This window comes from Mauremys reevesii, linkage group 17 (assembly GCF_016161935.1).
Source record: "Mauremys reevesii isolate NIE-2019 linkage group 17, ASM1616193v1, whole genome shotgun sequence".
NCBI lineage: Eukaryota > Metazoa > Chordata > Testudines > Geoemydidae > Mauremys > Mauremys reevesii.
In genome coordinates, this window is record NC_052639.1 from 16,309,477 (window position 1) to 16,329,183 (window position 19,707).

The 19,707-nt window shown below is 46.5% G+C and overlaps 1 protein-coding gene across 3 annotated transcripts in view; it reads left to right on the forward strand.

Moving 5' to 3' along the window:
* Nucleotides 1-4,498: 4,498 nt before the first annotated feature.
* Nucleotides 4,499-19,707, forward strand: part of LOC120384940 (butyrophilin subfamily 1 member A1-like) — a 37,946-nt gene continuing 22,737 nt past the window's right edge. Inside the window, exons 1-4 of one of the 3 annotated variants that reach the window (XM_039504042.1) lie at nt 4,499-4,744; nt 11,104-11,220; nt 13,441-13,788; nt 16,869-17,150. In XM_039504042.1, coding sequence (XP_039359976.1) covers nt 4,687-4,744; nt 11,104-11,220; nt 13,441-13,788; nt 16,869-17,150 — 805 coding nt within the window. In that variant the 5' untranslated portion in view covers nt 4,499-4,686. Of the gene's footprint in view, nt 4,745-10,737; nt 10,790-11,103; nt 11,221-13,440; nt 13,789-16,868; nt 17,151-19,707 lie in introns of those variants that run through there. The other 2 variants (XM_039504043.1, XM_039504044.1) reach the window with 2 other exon arrangements.

Sequence of the window (19,707 nt, forward strand, 5' to 3'; positions counted from 1 at the left end):
GGTGACCAGACAGCAAGTGTGAACAATCGGGACGGGGTGAGGGGTAATAGGAGCCTAGATAAGAAAAATACCCAAACATTGAGACTGTCCCTATAAATTTGGGACATCTGGTCACCCTAGCAGACCCCAAGGGAGTGGCGGGGACCCACACATGTGAAAAGGAGCTCATTTCTAGTTCAGGCCCATCTTTTTAAAAAGGAACTTTAGGTAGGGTTAACATACATCTGTATTTTCCCAGAGATGTCAGGCTTTTCGGTTCTTAAATCGCTGTCTGGGCGGAATTTTTAAAATTTAAAAATTCCTCCCGGGAAAATACGGACGTATGGTAACCCTATTGGTACAAAAAATACATACTGTGGCACATCCCTTAAATCAGAACTTTATAGAGAACCGGTTATTAAGATTTTAGCAGCTCATCACTGCCTGAGCCTAACCCTTCTGCCAGCCTGGGAACCCCTTAACTCTGTCTTGCTGAGCCAGACACTCCAGGCCTCCTCCAGCACAGAGACTAGGCCACACCCCTGTGCAGAATACAGATACTGAGCTTAGCTAAGCTCTGGAAAGGTTCAGTTAAAAGGGACTTTTCTCAGCACCCAGCTGCACAGCCCCAATGGGACCCAAACCCGAGATAAATCTGTCTTACCCTGTATACAGTTTGATACAGTAGCAGTTCATATTGTTCTTCCTCTTTCTCAGAGTAAAGAGAGATAGAAACAGGCAACCCCCTCCCCCCACCCAGAATTACTTACACTGGGTTTATTAATAAACAAAAGTGATGTTATTCAGTATAAAAGCTAGGATTTAAGTGGTCATAAGAGATAACAGGCAGAAAAAAATAAGTTACTCACCAAAATAGAACAAACACGCAAGGCTAAACTTAATACACTAAGAAGCTTGTTGCATATAATATCTCACCCTCAAAGCTGTTCCAATAAGCTTCTTTCACAGACTAGACACATTTCTAGTCTGGGCCCAATCCTGCCCCCTGTTCAGTCTCTGTTAGTTCCAGCAGACATCTTGGGTGGTAAGCAAGAGTATCTGCCCCTTGTTTACTCCCCCCGCCTTATACAGAATTTCCCTAAGGCAGGAACCTTTGTTTGATTCCCCCACCCCCTTGGGTAAAAATGCCACATTTAAGGTGGATTCCAGTAACAAGGTGACATGGTCACATGTCTCTGTAAGACCCCGGTCTCCATACTTCATGGGCTGACCCATAGGGCCTCAGGAAGGCTTACAGGGAAACAAAACCATTCACAGACCATTGTTTCTTGTTTAAGAGTCATCAAGTTCTTGAAGTACCATTAACAGCCCTCACTTAGCATCACTAAATTATTAATTCAGATTTACACCTCATATTTCTAACTTCAGCTATAGGACTGATATCTACCTAGAAATAGGAAACCCATATTCAGTAGATTACAACTTTTCCAATGATACCTTACATGGGGCCTTTCGCATAAAGCATAGTCCAGCTATGTCATATTCATAAGCATATGTCAGACTCCTGGTTCTGTCAATGGAACTTGGAGTGATATGGGAACAGAGAAAACTGTCATCGTGGACTCTAAGGGCAGCAGTGAGATTGTTGTCAGAAAACTCTTTCCTGTGTGGAACTGTGTAGGTGTCAAGGCAGGGAAGATGAGGGCAACCCAAGCAGTCTCCACAGAGCCCGTAATGATGAATAAGATGATGTTGATGATGAATAGAAATGTCACTGGCGCTATTACATTTCAGTGATACCCATACAAATTTATTATTCAGTTTTGTTTTACCCTTTAGTTGTTGGGGCTTTAAAGTCACAAAGAAATCCAATCTTATATCTTGAGCTAATACATAGAGTCATTACACTAACAGAAAAAAGGCAAATATTTCAAAGTGGTCATTTTAAAGTGTTGATGGGTGTCATTGTTTATCTCCATTTGTATGGTAACAGTGACATTTGACAGCTCCTTATCATAACTCATCTTAAAGTAGACCTAATAGACTTTCAAATGATGTATGATGTGCGTGTGTGTACAGAAATTACATTCAGTCGATCAGATCAGTCTTGTCTACCACTCACCTATATATTTCCACTGAGGTTAATGATTTTTGACTGCATGAATTGTAGCATTAGTGCCAAATTTAGACACCTGAGCACTCTGTGCTCGTGCTTAGAAATAAAAACTCAGGAAAGTTTCTCTTTATTGCCACCTAACACAGAGGTTGATGTTAACTCCTCATGAATCTCAACATCTGTTCTGACCTGCAGTGACACAATGTGTGAAGAAAAAATCAGTTAAGGAGAGGTTTTTTTTAACTTATTGCTGCCAAGTCTGACGTTTAGAACAATTCCTGCTTCCAGAGATGGGAGGGACAGAGACTTTCAACACAAACTTGTGGTTCTAGCATTTGAGGAACAATAATTTACAAAGAATTATTTGAAACCATGTTTCTGGAATGGGTTCCCTAGGGAGGTGGTGGGATCCTGTTAAGGTCTGGCTTGACAAAGCCCTGGCTGGGATGATTTAGTTGGGGTTGGTCCTGCCATGAGCAAGGGGTTGGGCTGGATGAACTCCTGAGGTCCCTTCCAACCCTAATCTATCGTTCTATGATTCTATGATTCAAAGCTGGGGTCTGAACTTAATTACCAACATTCTTATTTAGGTACCTAAATAAGTGGTCTGGCTTTCAATGGTACTGAGCACTTGTACCTACCATTTTAGTTAGTTGAATCAGTAGATGCTCAGTATCCTGAAAATCAGGGCACTTATTTAGGTAGGCAGGTCTCACATTTAACATATACGAGGTGGTTCTCAAACTTATTTAATCATGCCCCCCCCTTTTTTTGTGTCTTTAGTTGTTTGTGCCCCTCCCTTCAAACTGCTCCTGCCGCACAAGTACATATGCCACCATCCAATGCTGAAGGCAGGGAAAGGAGTGGCAGCTGCTGGCAGGGCACCTGGATCTGAAAGCAGAGCCACTGCCAGCAGCAGTGCAGCAGAAAGGTTGGTATGGCTCTCCTAAAGTTTCTTGTGCCCCATCTTGAATACATTCTGTGCCCCCCAGAGGGGTGCATCCTCCCAGTGAGAACCTCTGTATTCGCTCAATACCCTAGAAATCATGGCACTTATTTGGGTAGGCAGTTCTCACATTTACTATAAAATATACAACATCTGCTCTCCTGTGAGAGACGGGACTGAATGTGCACCATCCACGCAGAGAAACTGAGCATGGTCCAGCCCAAGCCTGAAGGTGCTGAGTAGGAGGTAACCTAGGATTGCACCTCCTGGATGCCGGATTCCTGTGGTGCCAGGCACTTGAACTGAGGGCAGGATCCCTGTCTCTCCTGGGCTCACAGGGCTCTGGTTGCTGGTGCTGATGAAAACATTTCGATTTTTCCCCCCATTTAATTTTTAAAACCTAGGAAATTACATGCAAAACAACACCATTAAAAGAATGTTCAGGTTGCAAAGTGAGGAAATGCCAATGCTATGGCTGACTGCAAAACCTTCATTCAGCCCTCTTGTGTGTATGTATTACAATAGAGTCTTTCATAACATGGCCACATGCTAGTTTTCCACTGTGCGTCAGATTAAACCTAGCTGTAAGATACAGCTAGACAGCCCCACCTATGAAAAGGGGTGTGTGAGCCAAATCTGTCAGCAGAGGGCTCCAGAAGGTGATGGAGAAGCAAGACAGACAGACAGAGGGTGTGTCTACACAGCTGCCATGGCAGTGCTTTAACGTGGCTGTGCAGTCATGGCTCCAGCACTCGGAGAGAGCTCTCCCAGCGCTGCAAAAAGCAACCCCCACCAGGGGAGTAGCTCCCAGCAATGGGAACACGGCTCCCAATGCTGTAGCACTATCTACACTGCCCCTTTACAGCGCTGAAGCCTGCGTCACTCAGGGGGTGTTTTTTCACACCATTGAGCGAGGAAAGTTGAAGTGCTGTAAGTGGCAGTGTAGACAAGGCCACAGCCTGCCCAAGCAGCTGGCAGCACAGCCATGGAAAAAGCCTGCAGAGAGGTTTTGGGTGCTCGCTGAAGAATGGTTTGGGTCTTGTGTGCAAGAAACCTGTTGTTGGTTCCTTCTGTCTTCAGGGAAACCCAATTTTGTCCATTCCTTGTAAGTAAACAAGATTGCACCAAAAATACCACATTCCACCTTCAATTTCTTCTCCCACCTGGAAAAACCCCAAAGGCCTCAAACTGAGTAGTTGCTCAGATCAGGAGCAGAAAGCTGAGGCAGAAGGTGTGGCATAAATAGAATTTATTGTTGTCATAGTGATCAGTAGCGAGGCAGAAAAGCAGGCTTCAGGGCTGACACACCCCAGGTTGGCTCATGTGGATCACTGAGATTGCTGGCACCGGACCTGCCAGCTCTGTGCTCAGCACAGGTGTATGCCTGTTTAAGAGAACTTTGATCTCTTTGCAACAATGGTCACCCTAGTAACCATCAGTGTGTGCCAGGGAGTCTATAACTGTAATTTTCCAACCACTTCCTTACTTCCATTTTTGCAGCAGGTGGAAGCAACAGGCAGTAGGACGCTCAGTTCAATTTAAAATAGCTTAAATGACTCACTAAAGCATGAAGAATCCAGTCTCAAGCCCCTGAGGTGCAGGACTCCCTGAATAGAATGGATGACACAGCCTCAGCAAGGGAAATGGACACTTGTGATACCAACTCTTCCTCTAATGGCTGTGGATGGGCGCGCCCTGCAGGGGCAGAAACGGCTGGAAAAGGTCTCTCCCGGATTCAGCAGGTAGGGGAGCTCCAGCTAAATGGCTCTGGCTGACATTTCCTTACAGTACTTAATCTAGACGAGCTGTTACTGCCAAAAGGCCATGGGGTAAACGGGCACCTCCTTACTCTGAATGTAAACAAGGCTGTGGAAGTGGCCCTGCAAATTCAGAGATCTCACTGCTCCTTTGAAAACAGATTGAGATGCAGACACAGGGCTGGTCTCCCTTCCACTCAGCTGCTTTCTTTAATGTTAGCTGTGATGGGCAGGTAATGACCCAATGTAATTTTCCTTAGGTGATGTTATGACGGCTTGTGTGTGTGTTTCTCTTCCCCTCCCTTAGTTACTAAGGTCCAGATGCACAAAAGGAATCAGGCAGCTAAGTCTGGGGTTTAGGCACCAGGCAAAGTCCCAGTTTTAAGCTCCCCAGTGGCACACAAAATTCCAGCTGAAAATGTAGGGGTCTAAACTCACTCAGCACCTATGTTTTTTACTATGTGTCTGTCTCTGGGCACATGCCCTGCTGCCATATTGTAGGCGCCTGGTGCCTATCTCCCACCTGAGCCCCAAAGCAAGTCACAAACCAGGGGAAGAAAAGGCCTTCAGCACAGGGGCAGCGGAGCCTTCCCAAAAATGGGGGGCCAGGAGCTGCTGCTCCATCCATGGCCCCACCCCTGCCCCTCCTCTTACCCTTGAGGCCCCACCCCCCAGCCGTGATGGGAGCCTGAGCAGGGCCAGGGAGCCACAGACCCTCCATGTGCCCAGGCTGGGCGGCCCTGAGAACAGCCCTCGGCCCATATTCTCATCCTCCATCCCCCTGCCCAGGGCAGGCAGAGGGGCTGGAGCTCCCCACAGCTCTTCCCACAACCTGGTTCCAGCCAGGGGGCCTCAGAGCCCCCGCAGGGCAAAGGGAAGAGCCCCCCGGGCAGCTGGTGACTCGGGGAGGTGCTCAAATCAGGGGCTATGCTGATGGGAGGGGTCCTGTCTCTCCAGTTAAAGCTCCTCTGGGGAGACAGGACTGGACACTGGTCAGTGCTGTAACCACCAGCAGACTGGGTCCTGCTCCTGTGTATGTTCCCTTTCTCAGGCTCCAGCCAAATCACTCTCTGAAGGAGAGAGAGAGAGAGAGAGAGCACAAGAAAACACACGCAGGAGACTGACTCTACAGGCTGGTGGTTAGCGCACCCACCCACAAGGTGGGGGACCAGGGTCCAGTCCCCCTGCTCCAATTAGCTTTAATTATTTATCCAGAGGGCAACAGCTTCAATAGGGCAGACTGATGGGGCCTCCCACCACAGTATCCACAGCTCAGTGCTCAGAGCACGCTCCTAACAAGAGCTGAGCTTCCCCCCCTCAGGCAGAGAGGGGGCTGTAACCCAGGGCTCTCACATCCCAGGTGAGTGCTCTAACCACCGGGCTAAAAAGGTGCAAGGGGAGTGTCCTGTTCCCTGGCTTCCTGCAAAGCAGCCTTGGCAGCTGTCTCCAGAGAGGGTTCCTGGCTGTGGCTGGCACCTCCAGCAGCCCAGCCCGTCAGCAGTAGGGCTCAGGACACACCCAATATGTCTTAGGCAGCTCCATGCGTAGCTCTTGTGAGCCCCATTCTAAGGTTACGTTTACACTTCACTTTTGTCAGTAAAACTTGTGTGTTGGTCAAGAGTTTGAAAAGAAAAACAAACAAACACCCTCAGCCCAGGGAAGTGTTACTGATGAAAAGCGCCTAAGTCTTTCTGAATCTAGCCCTAAGTGTCTATAGAGAGGAGCAAAGGGGACTAAGGAACTGTAGACTGGTCAGCCTAACGTTTGAATGTATTTTTGTCACCAACTGAATGTCAGATTGTGAGGGGGGGGCTGTTTGTCAAGGGGGGGGGCCACACCTCTTGGTCCAGTGTGGGGTTGGTGCACCTCGTCACACATAGGTGGTGGGTAATGGAGGTCAGGAAAGGCTGAGCCTCCCCAAACAGCCTTGCATGGCCCCGCTGACGCTCCATCCCCAGGCCTCTTCTTGGTGCTGTGCTGTGGGGGGGCTCTTCCCCCCACATGGCCAGGGCCCCAGGCTGGGGCTAGTGGGGGACAACCTGTGCTCTGGTGCTGGCAAGGGGGCATGCTGCCTGCTTTCATAGGTTTATTCCCCACTTGGAACTTTAGGGTTCACAAGATGAGGACCCGCATGGACTCCTCTAAACTAAAATCCTAGTTTAGATCTGGTTCTCGCTGCCACCAGTCAGTTTTTAAGTGTCTGACACACTCCCTGTTCCCCCAAAACTTTCCCTGGGGAACACAGATTCAAACTTGAATCTCAACACAAAGGGAAACAAACCATTTCCCTCCTCCCCTCTCCTAGTGCTTAGGAGAGATACCTGGATTTAAATTCCTAGAATCAAACCAAAGAGGGATTCACTTTCCCCCCTCCCCTTCCCCTGAAAATCCAAACAAGGGAAGAAATCAATCAAGTTCTAAAAGGAAAAGATTTTATTAAAAGAAAGAAAGAAAGTACACTATCTCTGTAATACCAGGATGGAAAAATATCACAGGGTCTGACTTATAAACCTGGAGAGACTTCCCCCTCCCTCCTCCTCAGAATAATCAGTAACAGCAACAGAAATAAAGAATTTTTCCAGCAAACACACAATTGCAAATACAGAAATTAAATTATAAGACTAGTCCGCCTTCCTAATACTCACTAGACTGGATAGTAGGAAATACTTCAGGAAACCTTGGAGAACTTGAAGAATATGTCTGGCCTCTCTTAAATCCAAAGAGAGCACGGCAATCCAAACAAAGGACACAGACAAAGACTTCCCTCCACAGGGATTTGAAATTATCCTGTCCCTTGATTGGTCCTCTGGTCAGGTGTTCCTCAGGTTACTGAGCTTGTTAACCCTTTCCAGGTAAAAGAGACCTTAACCCTTAACTATCTGTTTATGACACCTGCCCTTCCACCCGGATGCTCTGGGGCTAAGGGGAGGTGCCCACCTGGTGCTCCGGGGATGAAGGAGGGGGACCATGTTACCTGCCCAATTGCCTGGTGCTCTGAGGCTGGGATAGGGGGGCCATGCCACCCACCCCAACTGCCTGGTGCTCTGAGGCTGAGGGAGCAGGGCTGCGCCACCCACCTGGCACTCCGCGGCTGGGGGCACTCAGGCAGCCCGGGAGTGGGAGGAGGTGCTGGCGGCCATGCGGGGGGGGGGGCTCTGGTAGGCGGGGAGGAGCCTCAGGCAGAGGGGTGGGCCAGGCCAGGGGCTAGCCTCTCCAAGTGCAGGTTTTGCCCACCACCCATGCTGTCACACACTTGTCTGGACTCCCTGTGGGATCGAATAATTGCAACAGTGAGGTCTCAGGATTCCTGGCTGGGCTGAGCAAATATCAACCCACAGTCCCCAGGCAGGGTAGAACAAGCAGTCTGTAGCTTCTGAGCCTCCTGCATGTGGCTGACAATAACAGTTAGGGTTCCTGACCTTCTGGACAGGGCAGAACAAACAGTAGCCAAACTTAGTGGGGGTGGTAAGGTAACCTGGGCCCATCCTGCTCCACTGGTTCTGACCCAGGGCCCGATGGAGCCAGGGAATTCCACATTAAGGGATTAATGATCAGCTTCTACAGCATTCCCGGGGTCACTTCCTACCACAAGGTGCTTCCCATACATCTCTCGGCTAGCAGCAGCTCAGCATCCCTGTCAATCTCTGCAGTTGCCTGGTTGCTCACAATGTAGTCTGGGTCTATGGTTCCCACTGCTTGGGGAGTATCTGGCATCTCTGCAGGAGCTTGCAACAGTAAAACCTTTGGGGCAGCTTCTTTTTTACTAACAATAACAAACATAAATCCCAATACCCATGTTAATGCACAACCCCTAAAAATGTACACTATTTTCAATAACAGTTATTTCAAACACATATTTAAAAAACAGTTCATACCATCTTCTGGGGTGGGGGGAGAAACGTGGCTATATACTTTAGCTTCTTTAAACTTTAATGGTTAAAAAATTCTTATTTTCTATAATAAATGTGTTTAAACAGTTAATAAAAAGACACTGTAATTGGTAATATACCCATTAATATCTCTGTAACCAGAAGTCTTTAAAAGCTGCAACCTGTATTCTTTAATTTATTTTATAGCTTTTTAAAGCAAGTTTGCTCATTTAAAAATAATCTCTGTTAAATTTATTACTAAACCCCCCAAAAGTCTTATTTTACATTGTTAGAAAAGTTGCTGTGTTTTGTGTTTTACTGTGGGTTTTAAAAAAATTTCTTATTATGTTCTAACCCTTTTTTAAAAAGTCACAGTTGGCATGGGTTGTAACTGAACTGTGGCTTTTAAAGCTTTTTGCACAACTTACAGGCCATGAGGGTTGGGTTTTGTTATCTTTTTATTGTTTTACATTGTTAATAAGTTGAAGAGGGTTTTTTTAGGCATTACTTTAAAAAACACATTTTAAATGGTTTATATTATGCGTTGGTCAGCTTTTGTTACAGGGCGGAAAAAAATAAAGAAGGTCCTCATTGTTTAGACAAGATCAGAGCAGTTTTATTCTGGGGAAAATGTGGGAGGGCCTCTGGCTACTTACTTTAGCTTTTTAAAACTTTTATTGTAAAAAGTTCATTTTATATAGTAAGCTTATTTACATTAAAGTTACTATTCTTTCTAATACAAGTTTTTGGTATCATTTTGTTTTAAAAGCAGGCCTAGGGCTTTCTTGTTATGTTCTGGCCTTCTTATCTCTCATCACAGAGGCTGTTTTTGCTAACAATGGTCTTGCTGAAAAAGCAGGCTGCTTTTACTACAAAATAATCCACATTAGCCTAAAACATAGGGGAAAACATTTTTATCACTATACATTACTTTTATAACCCTGGTTTTTTTCTGCAGACTCACATTTTATTGAAACACCTTTGCCAAGGGGGTTAAATAAAGGAATGTGTCTTCAGATAGCCTTGTTTTGTCAAAGCGGTTTTTTTCTTTTCTAATTCAGTGCCTTCAAAAGGATGTTTTAAGTTGTTCTCACTAAAAACCTCAGGGAAAACTTTTCTTAGTTGGGGTTTAGGCCTGGGGTGCTTTTGCATGCTATTTTTATTACAACACATAGAAAAGGGCTGTGTCTTCAGATAGGTTTGTCTTTTCAAGTGTTTATTCCCTTAAAAGCCTTAATATAACTTCCACCTCTATTTGTTAAAAAGTGGGGGAAGAAGCATTCTTCTTTTTTCTAATCCAATGGTTTACATAAGGGGTTTATAAACTGTCTGTTACTAAAAACCTGGGGTTTTAAACCTAGGGTGCTTCTGCCTGCTCTTTTTTTTTATTGAAACACTCCTGTAAATAAAGGGATGTGTCTTCAGATAGGTTTGTCTTTTCAAGTCATTATACCTTGGCAAAACTTAATGTAACTTTAACATGTGTTTGTTAAAAAGCAGGTAAAGAAGCAAACTCCTTCTCTGTGATCCACTGACTCAGAGAGGTTGCTTTGCTAACAGGAGCTTTGCTGCAAAAGCCTGTTGGTTCATTACTAAAAAATAACCCATGATAGTTTAAAACCTAGGGGAAAACTTTTAAAATTGTGTGTTACTAAAAGCTTATGGTTTTAACTTTTATAAAAACCCCTATGTAAAAGGGCTACATGGCAGGAACAATACTGGGGGTCTTTTTCTTTAGATAAGAATAAGACAGTTAAAGGTCGGGGGAGAAGGGAGGGGAAAGAGGAGGGAGATGGCTCTTGCTTAAAATCTTGGGACTCTACGATTGGTTCAGGAAAATGAATTCTATGATGCTGTTGTAGAACAAACTCTAATTGGTCCAATCCAAAGGCAGTGATAACAAGTCTGAGAGGGTCTGAACCAGGAAAGTTGTCTCATTCTACTGAAAGACTGGAAAGGCAAGAATTCTCTCTCTCTCTTTCTGATTCAGCCATGTGCTCTCTATCTTTGCCCTTTGCAAAGGGGGCATTCTTTTCTTGCCCTGTTCTTTTGCCTCAGTCTACAGAAAGACTTGAAAGGTAAGAATTTTCTCTCTTTTTCTGATTCAACCATGTGCTGTCTATCTTTGCCCTTTGCAAACTTCAGTGCCAATGGAAACAGGGTGGGAAAGCAGGACATAAGCCCCAGATGGGGCATTGAAACCTTTCAGAAATGCATGGTGATGAATGATATTTAGCGGTATACTACTCACAGGTGCAGCCATGGTGTGATTGTGGTATGAACTGGCTGCTGGCAAAGGGACATTTCACCCTTCCCAGAGCCAGGGCAGACGAGGGCTGTGGGGGAAATCCCTTCCCTTCTGGTGTATGTTGGGCAGCAGAGAGGCTTGTTACCTCCTCCCACTGCCCCGTGGCGCTGTCACTGCATCCCACTCACTCACTCACCATCTGGTTTGTTATTTCTCCTGTTCCCCAGACCCAGCTACGATGACGGGGAAGGTTCCCTCGTTCTCCCCCGGTTCCACAGTGAGCTCTGCTCTGCCTGGCTACGTCACTCTCTGCCTCGCCCTACAGGTTCTCAGGCTGGTGTCAGGTAGGAGCTCCGGCCTCCTCGCGGGGTTTGCTGCTGTTCTATTGCTGGTCATCACCATCCATCTTACATCACTGCCGTATCTCGTAAACCACGTCTGTTCTTTGCAGGGCCAGCCCTAGACCAAATGGTGCCCTAGGCAAGGAGCGTTTCTTTGTTGCCCCGCCCCTTCTATTTGTCAAACTTTTGTCTTTTGCTCTTTACACAACGACCATAAACTGCAGAGCACAGCTGGATCCTAGTGACGATGTTTATCTATACGCAATCTAGTCAGGCCCAGCTACGTACACGCTGCTGCTCTGACTGGAGGCTTCTAAGCCATAGAACATGGTGAGCACCATTACAGGGCTCACATACTATTTAAAGGGAGACTACACAATTCCGCTACACTACACCGCTAGACCATGTAAGTCATAGATCAACTCTTCAGCCACAAATAAATCACGACTTCCCAACTCTCCAGTTATGAAATGAAAACCCACAAGTCCTTCACACTGCACTAGGCACATCTGACTAGGGCCGAGAGCGAGACCTCATCTCACAATGAGGATGTAAGGATATTTTCTGCTGACTTCTTCATTCTGTGCCCTCAGTGAAAGTCTTCTTGTATCCCATGGAACCCCCGGGGTTGCCCCCACAGCTACTCAGGCATTTTGGTTCCCTCCTGCTGTGGTTTCCATCCTGCTAATTTAACCAGTTCTCTCTGTCTCTCCGGATGCTGAGTCTCTGCCCTGAGACCCCCACCCTTTCTGTTCAGTTCCACAATGGCCTGTTCTCTGCCCCCTGCACTTTTCTGTCTGCCTTCTTCTCCCTGTTCATTATCTGACCTCTGACTTTACCTGCACAGTGGCAATGATCTCTTTTCACATCCTGCCAGCCCTTCCACCATCCTTCCACCAGTCAGGGAGGGCGCTGCACTGGAGCAGCATGAAAAGTCCTTGGTGTGTCAGAGAACTAGATCCCCCCCCCCACACACATTACCCATTATACCCAAGGTGCTTGTGAGAAGTGCTCAGCCCTATTCAGAGATAATAGGGACAGTGTCTGTGTAAGACCCCAGTCTCCATTCTGCCTAGGGTGGCCCGCCCGCATACAGGAAGGCTTTAAGGTAAACAAGGCCATTTACAGCCAGTTATGCTGTCAATGGGAGCCATCCAGTTCCTGATTCCCTATTGACGGCCCTCACCTGGTGTGACTACATCAGTAATACAAGTTCAAATCTTGATTCATTCTTACATCTGATGTTAGAAATATATGCATACAAATAGGAAAATCAAATTCAGCACATTAAACTTTTTCAATGATATGTTACAAGAGACCTTTTGCAAAAAGCACATTCCAGCTATGTCATTTTTAGATTCATAAGTCTATTTTCATAAAGCATATGGCGTGCAACATCACAGGATCTATCCGTTCTATATGTAACTTTGTGGGCTCCGGATTGTAATCTACTCCATGGGGGAGGGTTATCCCATCTCCTGCAGGATATTCAAATGATGGGGGGTAATTTCTGTTGGGACAGGTAACAGCTCCACAGAAGTACCACCCCAGGGGGTTAAACTAGTTCAGAGCAGGTCCCAGAAACCAAACAGAATGAAGATTGTTGGTATGAAAGCTGATGTAAACTAACCAGAGGCCTAGGATCTTGGGCTACAAACTGAGAGAAACCCTTAGAGAAAAGTTTGACAGAGAGTCTGTCCCCATGTGTCAGATGAGAATCCTTTGCGATAAGTGTAACATGTTCAGAAGTTTGATTTGTTTGTGGTAACATTTCTCTCTCAGGCTTTTGTCCATAATGTTCCCTGTTTGGAAGAGCTGTTTGGTTTCTGGTAGCTGCTGGCACACACTGTTCATAGCCCTGGGACAGAAAGCAAAGCACAGGTGCCGGACTTTGGTCAGACCTGGTGGGAAGACCACAGTGAATTGCAAGGAAACTGCAAGCCTTAAACCCCAGTGGAAGGAGAGGGACGTGGGTCCCTGCCCAGAGAAAGATGACAGCTGGAGACCTGAGGGACCATCCTTAAGTAGACCCCAGAGGGAGTCGAAGATGCAGCTACCCCGAGCATGTGAGACTCTGCACTCATAGACATGCCAAGGGCACTGCTTGGATACAGGGTGTTCACTTCTAATGCAAGATGCTCTTTTATTTTGTCTTGCTGCTAAATTAATGCCACCTCCAACTCCCTGTCAATTTAATTTCTATTTTCATTGCATATTTCTCAGCACAGTTTACCGTAACTGGACCTGACCATCCAATCGCAGCTTCCCTAGGTGGGGAGGCCGTCCTGCCCTGCCACCTCTCCCCCAGGATGAGCGCTCAGAGCATGGAGGTGAGATGGTTCAGATCCCAGTACTCTGCAGTGGTGCACCTGTACCGCGATGGGCAGGATCAGTACGGAGAGCAGATGCCAGAATATCAAGGAAGAACTGAGCTCTTAAAAGACCACATCACTGATGGGAGAGTTTCCCTGAGAATACACAATGTCCAACCTTCCGACGATGGGCAGTACAAATGTTTTTTTCAGTCCAATAGGTCTTATGAAGAAGCTTTATTGGAGCTGCAGGTGGCAGGTCAGTAACTTGTTGTGATACTTTGACGTCTTCAGCGGGGTAATAAGTGGATCAGAGGGTCATTGTGAGATGACACCTGATTTATCTCATAGTGCGGCAGCAGCTCTGCTCTGGTTAAGGTTTATTCTAGTTGACTGTTTTTGCTAAGGGCTCTAAAATCCACACAGATTGTCTTGAAGAGTGTTGTGACTCTTTGGAGTCTGGGGTAGCATTAATGGGTTAAATTTATGGGGTGAATAAAATACACAAACACCCCACAAAGTCAGGTGATATGAATATGTTGTGGTTATTACAACTCTTTGTGCACACCTGGGGCCAAACAATATCTGATCCTCCTCACACTAACCTCACCAGTTCTGATTGATTTTGGCCTCATGTCTGGCAGGCACAGGATAACGGTGATGGATACACTGGGTCCTGTAGCCCACTATCTGGTCTAAGAGTGGGAGAGTTGAGGAATCCCCCCACTAGGACATGTAAAAGCAGGAGGTCTGACCCCTGAAGTTGCTGCCAGAGAGAACGGCAAGGGGACAGGTGCAGCTAGTTCTGTAACATGAGGCTTAGGGCAGGTGTAGTGAATACCAGACTGCTGACTGTCCCCATGGCACACAAACACCTTGGTGCACTTCTACTGACACCCTACAGACCTCAGCGCTGAAATGAGGCATACATGATCCCTCAAGGTACATACACCTCTCCTCATATTGCAGTGACAGCTCAGCCAGCCTGCTCCAATTAATCCCTCTACCCACAGGAGCTGACTCCATGGGAGCTCCAAAGCTGAAGCACCCACAGAAAAATATTAGAGGGTGCTTAGCTTTTCTGGTCAAGAATCCCAAGAGGAAATGGCACCAGACACCCATCCCTTCTTTGTCTCTCCTGGGCAATTGTTTTCCCTCTCTAGGATGATCTATGTGAAATTTCCAAGCAGCCTAAGGGCCTCTCTGCCCACAGACTGACCCTGCAATAATGAAATCCATTTGAATTCACAAGACACGTGCTTCAAATTAAGATAATTTCATTCAGTTTAGCTCATCAGTAATAACAGCCCCCCCCAAGTGTGATCTGGTGTGGAATGTGTGACCTTATCTAGTGTTTGCGATAGCCCCCCACCTGCCCCCAGCTCTGTCCCTTCCACCTGAGGCCCCATCCCTTCTGTGCCCAACAGAGCCCAGCCCACATTGTGGCCACTGGCCTGTGCCCCCAGGCTCCTTCCATTGTAGCCACTGGTCTCTGCCCCAGGTTAGCAGTCCCCGCCTCCCGAGTACCAGGAGGCCAAGCAGAGCACAGCTTCAGCCTTTCCAAGCTGGAGTGCCAATATAATGGCAAAAACAGCAGCCAGCAAATTCTCCTCCCCCTGGTGCTCTGGGGCCCAGAGGGCTGGAGCGCAGGGGTAGGAAAATTTTCAGGCTGTGTTTTTGCCATTACGCCGGGCAGCGTGACCGCAGCCCTCCTGGCCCCAAAGCACCAGGCTGTCAAGCAGTATAGCCCCAGCCCTCCCAGCCATGGAGCACCACGTGGCCCTGGAGCAGAGGGAGGCCAGACAGCGTGGCTGCAGCCCTCCTGTCTCCAAATCACTGGGCTGCCTGGCAGCACGGCCCCAGCCCTCCCGGCCCCAGAGTGCCAGGACCTGGAAGCCAGGCAGAGCAGCCCCAGTTCCCCTGGTCCCAGAGGCTGACAGCTATGGAAGAGCCGGACACCTGCAGAGTGAGAAGCAGGAAGGGGCGGAGTGTGGACAGGCCACATCCTGGCTGTTTGGGGAGGCTCAGCTTTCCCCTGCCTCTGATTGCTGCTGCCCCGGTTTGTGTTTCTGTTCTGGTGAGTGTATTTCCTGGCTCTAAGGGGTATCAGTTTTCTGGTACCCATTTTGGCATTCTGGAAGGATACAAGGCCCTGCCAAGGCAACCTGAATCCCCCTATAAAGACTTTTTTTATTAGTGAATTATTTAAATCTTGTTTTCACATAATGTGCACTGATTTCAATTGACTAGTGAAGCGTTTTTCAAACGGGGGTCTGTGGACCTCCAGATATTCCTGGGGGTGCACTGACGCCACTGATCAACTCCTGCCCCTTCCTCCCTCAACACCACTTCCTCCCTCCCAGTGCTTCCTGCATGCCAGGGAACACCTGTTCAGTGCTGTGCACAAGGCGCTGGGCGCGAGGGGGCAGAGCAGAGACGGGGCGCCCTGGGAGAGGGGGCAGAATCATGTCTGGGGCCTCTCACTCCACTGATCAACTCCTCCCCCACCCTCCCAGTGCTTCCTGCATGCCAGGGAACAGCTGTTCAGTGCTGTGCACAAGGCGCTGGGCGCGAGGGGGCAGAGCAGAGACGGGGTGTGCTCAGGGGAGGGGCTAGAAAGAGGTGGGGAAAAGGAAGGGCAGAGCAGGGGCAGGAAGAGGTTGGGCAAGGATGGGGTCTTGGGGGAAGGGGTGGAGTGAAAGCAGGGCCTGGTGCTGGGTTTGCTAAAAATTTGAAATAAAAATGCGAGTCCTTGGGTTCCTAAAATTTGAGAACTGCTGAACTAGTGCAAACATTGAGGTAGAACCTTTTAAATGAGTTTGGAAATGGCTTATATTGATTTAGTTTAAGTCTTGATTTAAGAGTGTCCACACAGGGATTTGCACTTAATTAACTAAAGCAGTTTAACTAAACTGGAGAAAGTGTGCATAGAACAGCCCTGACATTAACATGAATTCTACTCTATATCAAATAGGAATCTGGCCAAATTAGATGACCAGCTGCACTCGTGGACTCACATTCAATTATTAAAAAGCGACAAAGAGTCCTGTGGCACCTTATAGACTAACAGACATATTGGAGCATGAGCTTTCGTGGGTGAATACCCACTTCGTCAGATGCATGTGTCACCCACGAAAGCTTAAACTCCAAAATGTCTGTTAGTCTGTAAGGTGCCACAGGACTCTTTGCTGCTTTTACAGATCCAGACTAACACAGCTACCCCTCTGATATTCAATTATTAGTTTGATAGGAAATGGCTTTTGATAACAGTGTAGTAAAGCTTTTGGAACATTGCTGGGCACTGTAGGATTATCACAAATTTATTTGTTTCTTCTGTAGGTTTGGGCTCTGATCCTGACATCTCTGTGGAGGGACATCAGGATGGAGGGATCAGGGTGGTGTGTCGATCATCCGGATGGTACCCAGAGCCTGAGGCTCAGTGGAGATATCTCCAGGGGCAGCTCTTACCATCAGCCTCTAAAAACATATCCCAAGAGGCCGGTGGCCTGTTTCAGACAGAGATTGCCATTGTTCTAACAGAAGAGTCCAACCAGAAAGTGTCCTGCTGTGTCAGGAACCCCCGACTCAACCAGGAGAGAGAGTCCGTGATTTCCATAGCAGGTCAGTGCCTGTCTGTGCCACACATGGATGGACTGAGACGCTGCCGATGTGGGCAGACAGTATTTATCGTTGTGTTTCCTGTGTATTGGCCTGGGCCTTCAACATGTTGAGCACTTCTTAGTAACTTCCGAATAAGCTTAGTTCTGTTTCGATCTGTCTACACTGCAATTCACACCCCACGGCTGGCCCACACCAGCTGATTCAGGCTTGTGGAGCTTGGGCTAAGGGGCTGCTAAATCGCAGTGTAGACATTTGGGCTTGGACTAGAGACCAAGCTCTAGGACACTTTAAGGTGGGAGTTATTATTATTATTATTATTATTGTGCCTGTTGCCTTAGGGAGCTGCCCCCCCCCCCCTGTTTTGGGTTCTTGTGTGTTAAAATTCTGGATTCTAAGAAACAAAATTGTGTTACGCTGCAATTTTCAAGCAAGAGTATTTATATCTGACGTCTCTCTCTATGTGCTGGAACATCACAGTTCTCCATGGGGATATGAGGAGAATTCTTATTTAAAGACAAAAAGGCTCCAGAAGCAGGCTTGGCAGTTACAGCCTAATTTCAGTACCAGACAAATTGGTTGATACTATAGTAAAGAACAGAATTACCAGACACATAGGTGAACATGATTTGTTGGGGGGAAAGTCAAGGTGGCATTTGTAGAGGGAAATCATGCTTCATTAATCTATTAGAATTTTTGAAGGGGGTCAACAAACATGTGGAGAAGGGTGATCCAGTGCATGTACGGTACCTGACTTTCAGAAAGCCTTTGACAAGGAATGACAGTGCTGCCCGTGGGAGCCAGCTGAGGTCACTCAATTAGGGTGAACTGCAAACCAAACAGGGCAGACAAACCCCAAACGCTGGTGGTTATTCTAATACTTAGATCTACCAAGCCAGCACAAAACGGCTTCTACAGCACCTCACTAGTTACTTAGAAGTTCAAATACCGCAGTTCCCTTAAAGTGCCCAGTCTCAGGCCTCCATCCAGACATGGGTATCAGATATGATGATGATTACTGAAAATCTTATCTCATCATATAAAGAAAAGATTCTTCCAATCCCAAAGGATCAGCCACATACCCAGGTCCAATTATAACTTAGATCTTACCCAAAATAAACGCTATTAGCCAATTCTTATTAACTAAACTAAAATGTATTTAAAAAGAAAAGAGAGAGAGAGTTGGTTAAAAGATCAATATACAGACAGACTGGAATTCAATTCTTGAGGTTCAGATACATAGTAGAGATGAGCTTGTAGTTGCCAAAAGTCCTTTTAGAAATAGTCCAGAGGTTATAGTCCAATGTCCATATTCAGGGCGGCTCCAGTCAGTAACTGGGGATCTCAATCCTTATGGCTTAAGGTTTCCCCCTCTTGAAACCCAAAGCAGATCTGAGATGAAGAAGGATTGTGTCCCAGGGTTCTTATACATTTCCTGCAGCCTTTTGGCCTGAGAAAACAATAGGCTTAACTCCCCTTCTCCCAACCATCCTGGCAATTAGCACACGGTAATTTATCCATTAAACCCTTCAGATACAGGTTACCACAACCTTCAAAGAGACACACAGACAATAATAGTATTTCACTCAAGTACCTTCCTAAATGTTAATATTCTTTTTTTGATCTTTGAATCAAAGCTATAGCAATAGACAAGACTTGTTTGCTGACATCACAAGACCTGAGCAAACATCTCCCCTTCTACCTCTACCAATGCGGCTGCATTTCAAAGCTCTGTTCATTTCCAGATCTTCCTAATCAGTCTCTAAAGTTTGGCCCTAGGTCAGGTCAGTCTGTGAGTTAATTAACTCTTTCTGGCCCTGTCATCTTTCAATGTGATATTATATCACAGTCATAACGTCACACAAGGCCCCTCACCAAAGACTCTTAAGTAAAGTAAGCTGTTATGAGAAAAGAGGGAAGGTGTTTTCATGGATCAGTACTGTTAGAGAGCTTATTCCTTCACTCTTACCCTTCCCTGGTCCTTCTCTCATGAACAGAGAGCAACAATACCCGAAGTCCGAAGGTGCAAAGAATTCGATGTTTATCGGGGTGAACTTCCAGCAAGCTTAAATTCAAGTTCCTTTTCCTTATTTTCGAATCCTAACTTACTTCCTGTTTGCCCTTAATTTATATAGTAATATTCACAGCTATACCTTAACCACTCATTCTACTACAATTTACCTAACCAATCCTAACGTACTGTAACATGATTAGCTAACCAATTATATCCCACCACCTTAATTAGTTTACACCTAGCAAAATTAATTATACAGCAGTCAGAAACAATGACAGAACCAGACAGAGACCATGCAAATAAACATACAAAACAATACAGAAGTGAGGATTTCACAACTACATCTATACAGACAGAAGGGTTCTGCAGCTGTGTCTATTGATAAGTGAGTTCTTACCAGAGAGAAAACTATCAAACTAAATTTCTAGGCTCTTTCCTTTCTCTGGAGGTGATAGATCGAATCACCTTCCTAACAGCCCCAGATTGCCTTATTTTAATATGACTAGTTTGGAATGTGAGGATGTGACCATACATTTCCCAGTTTAC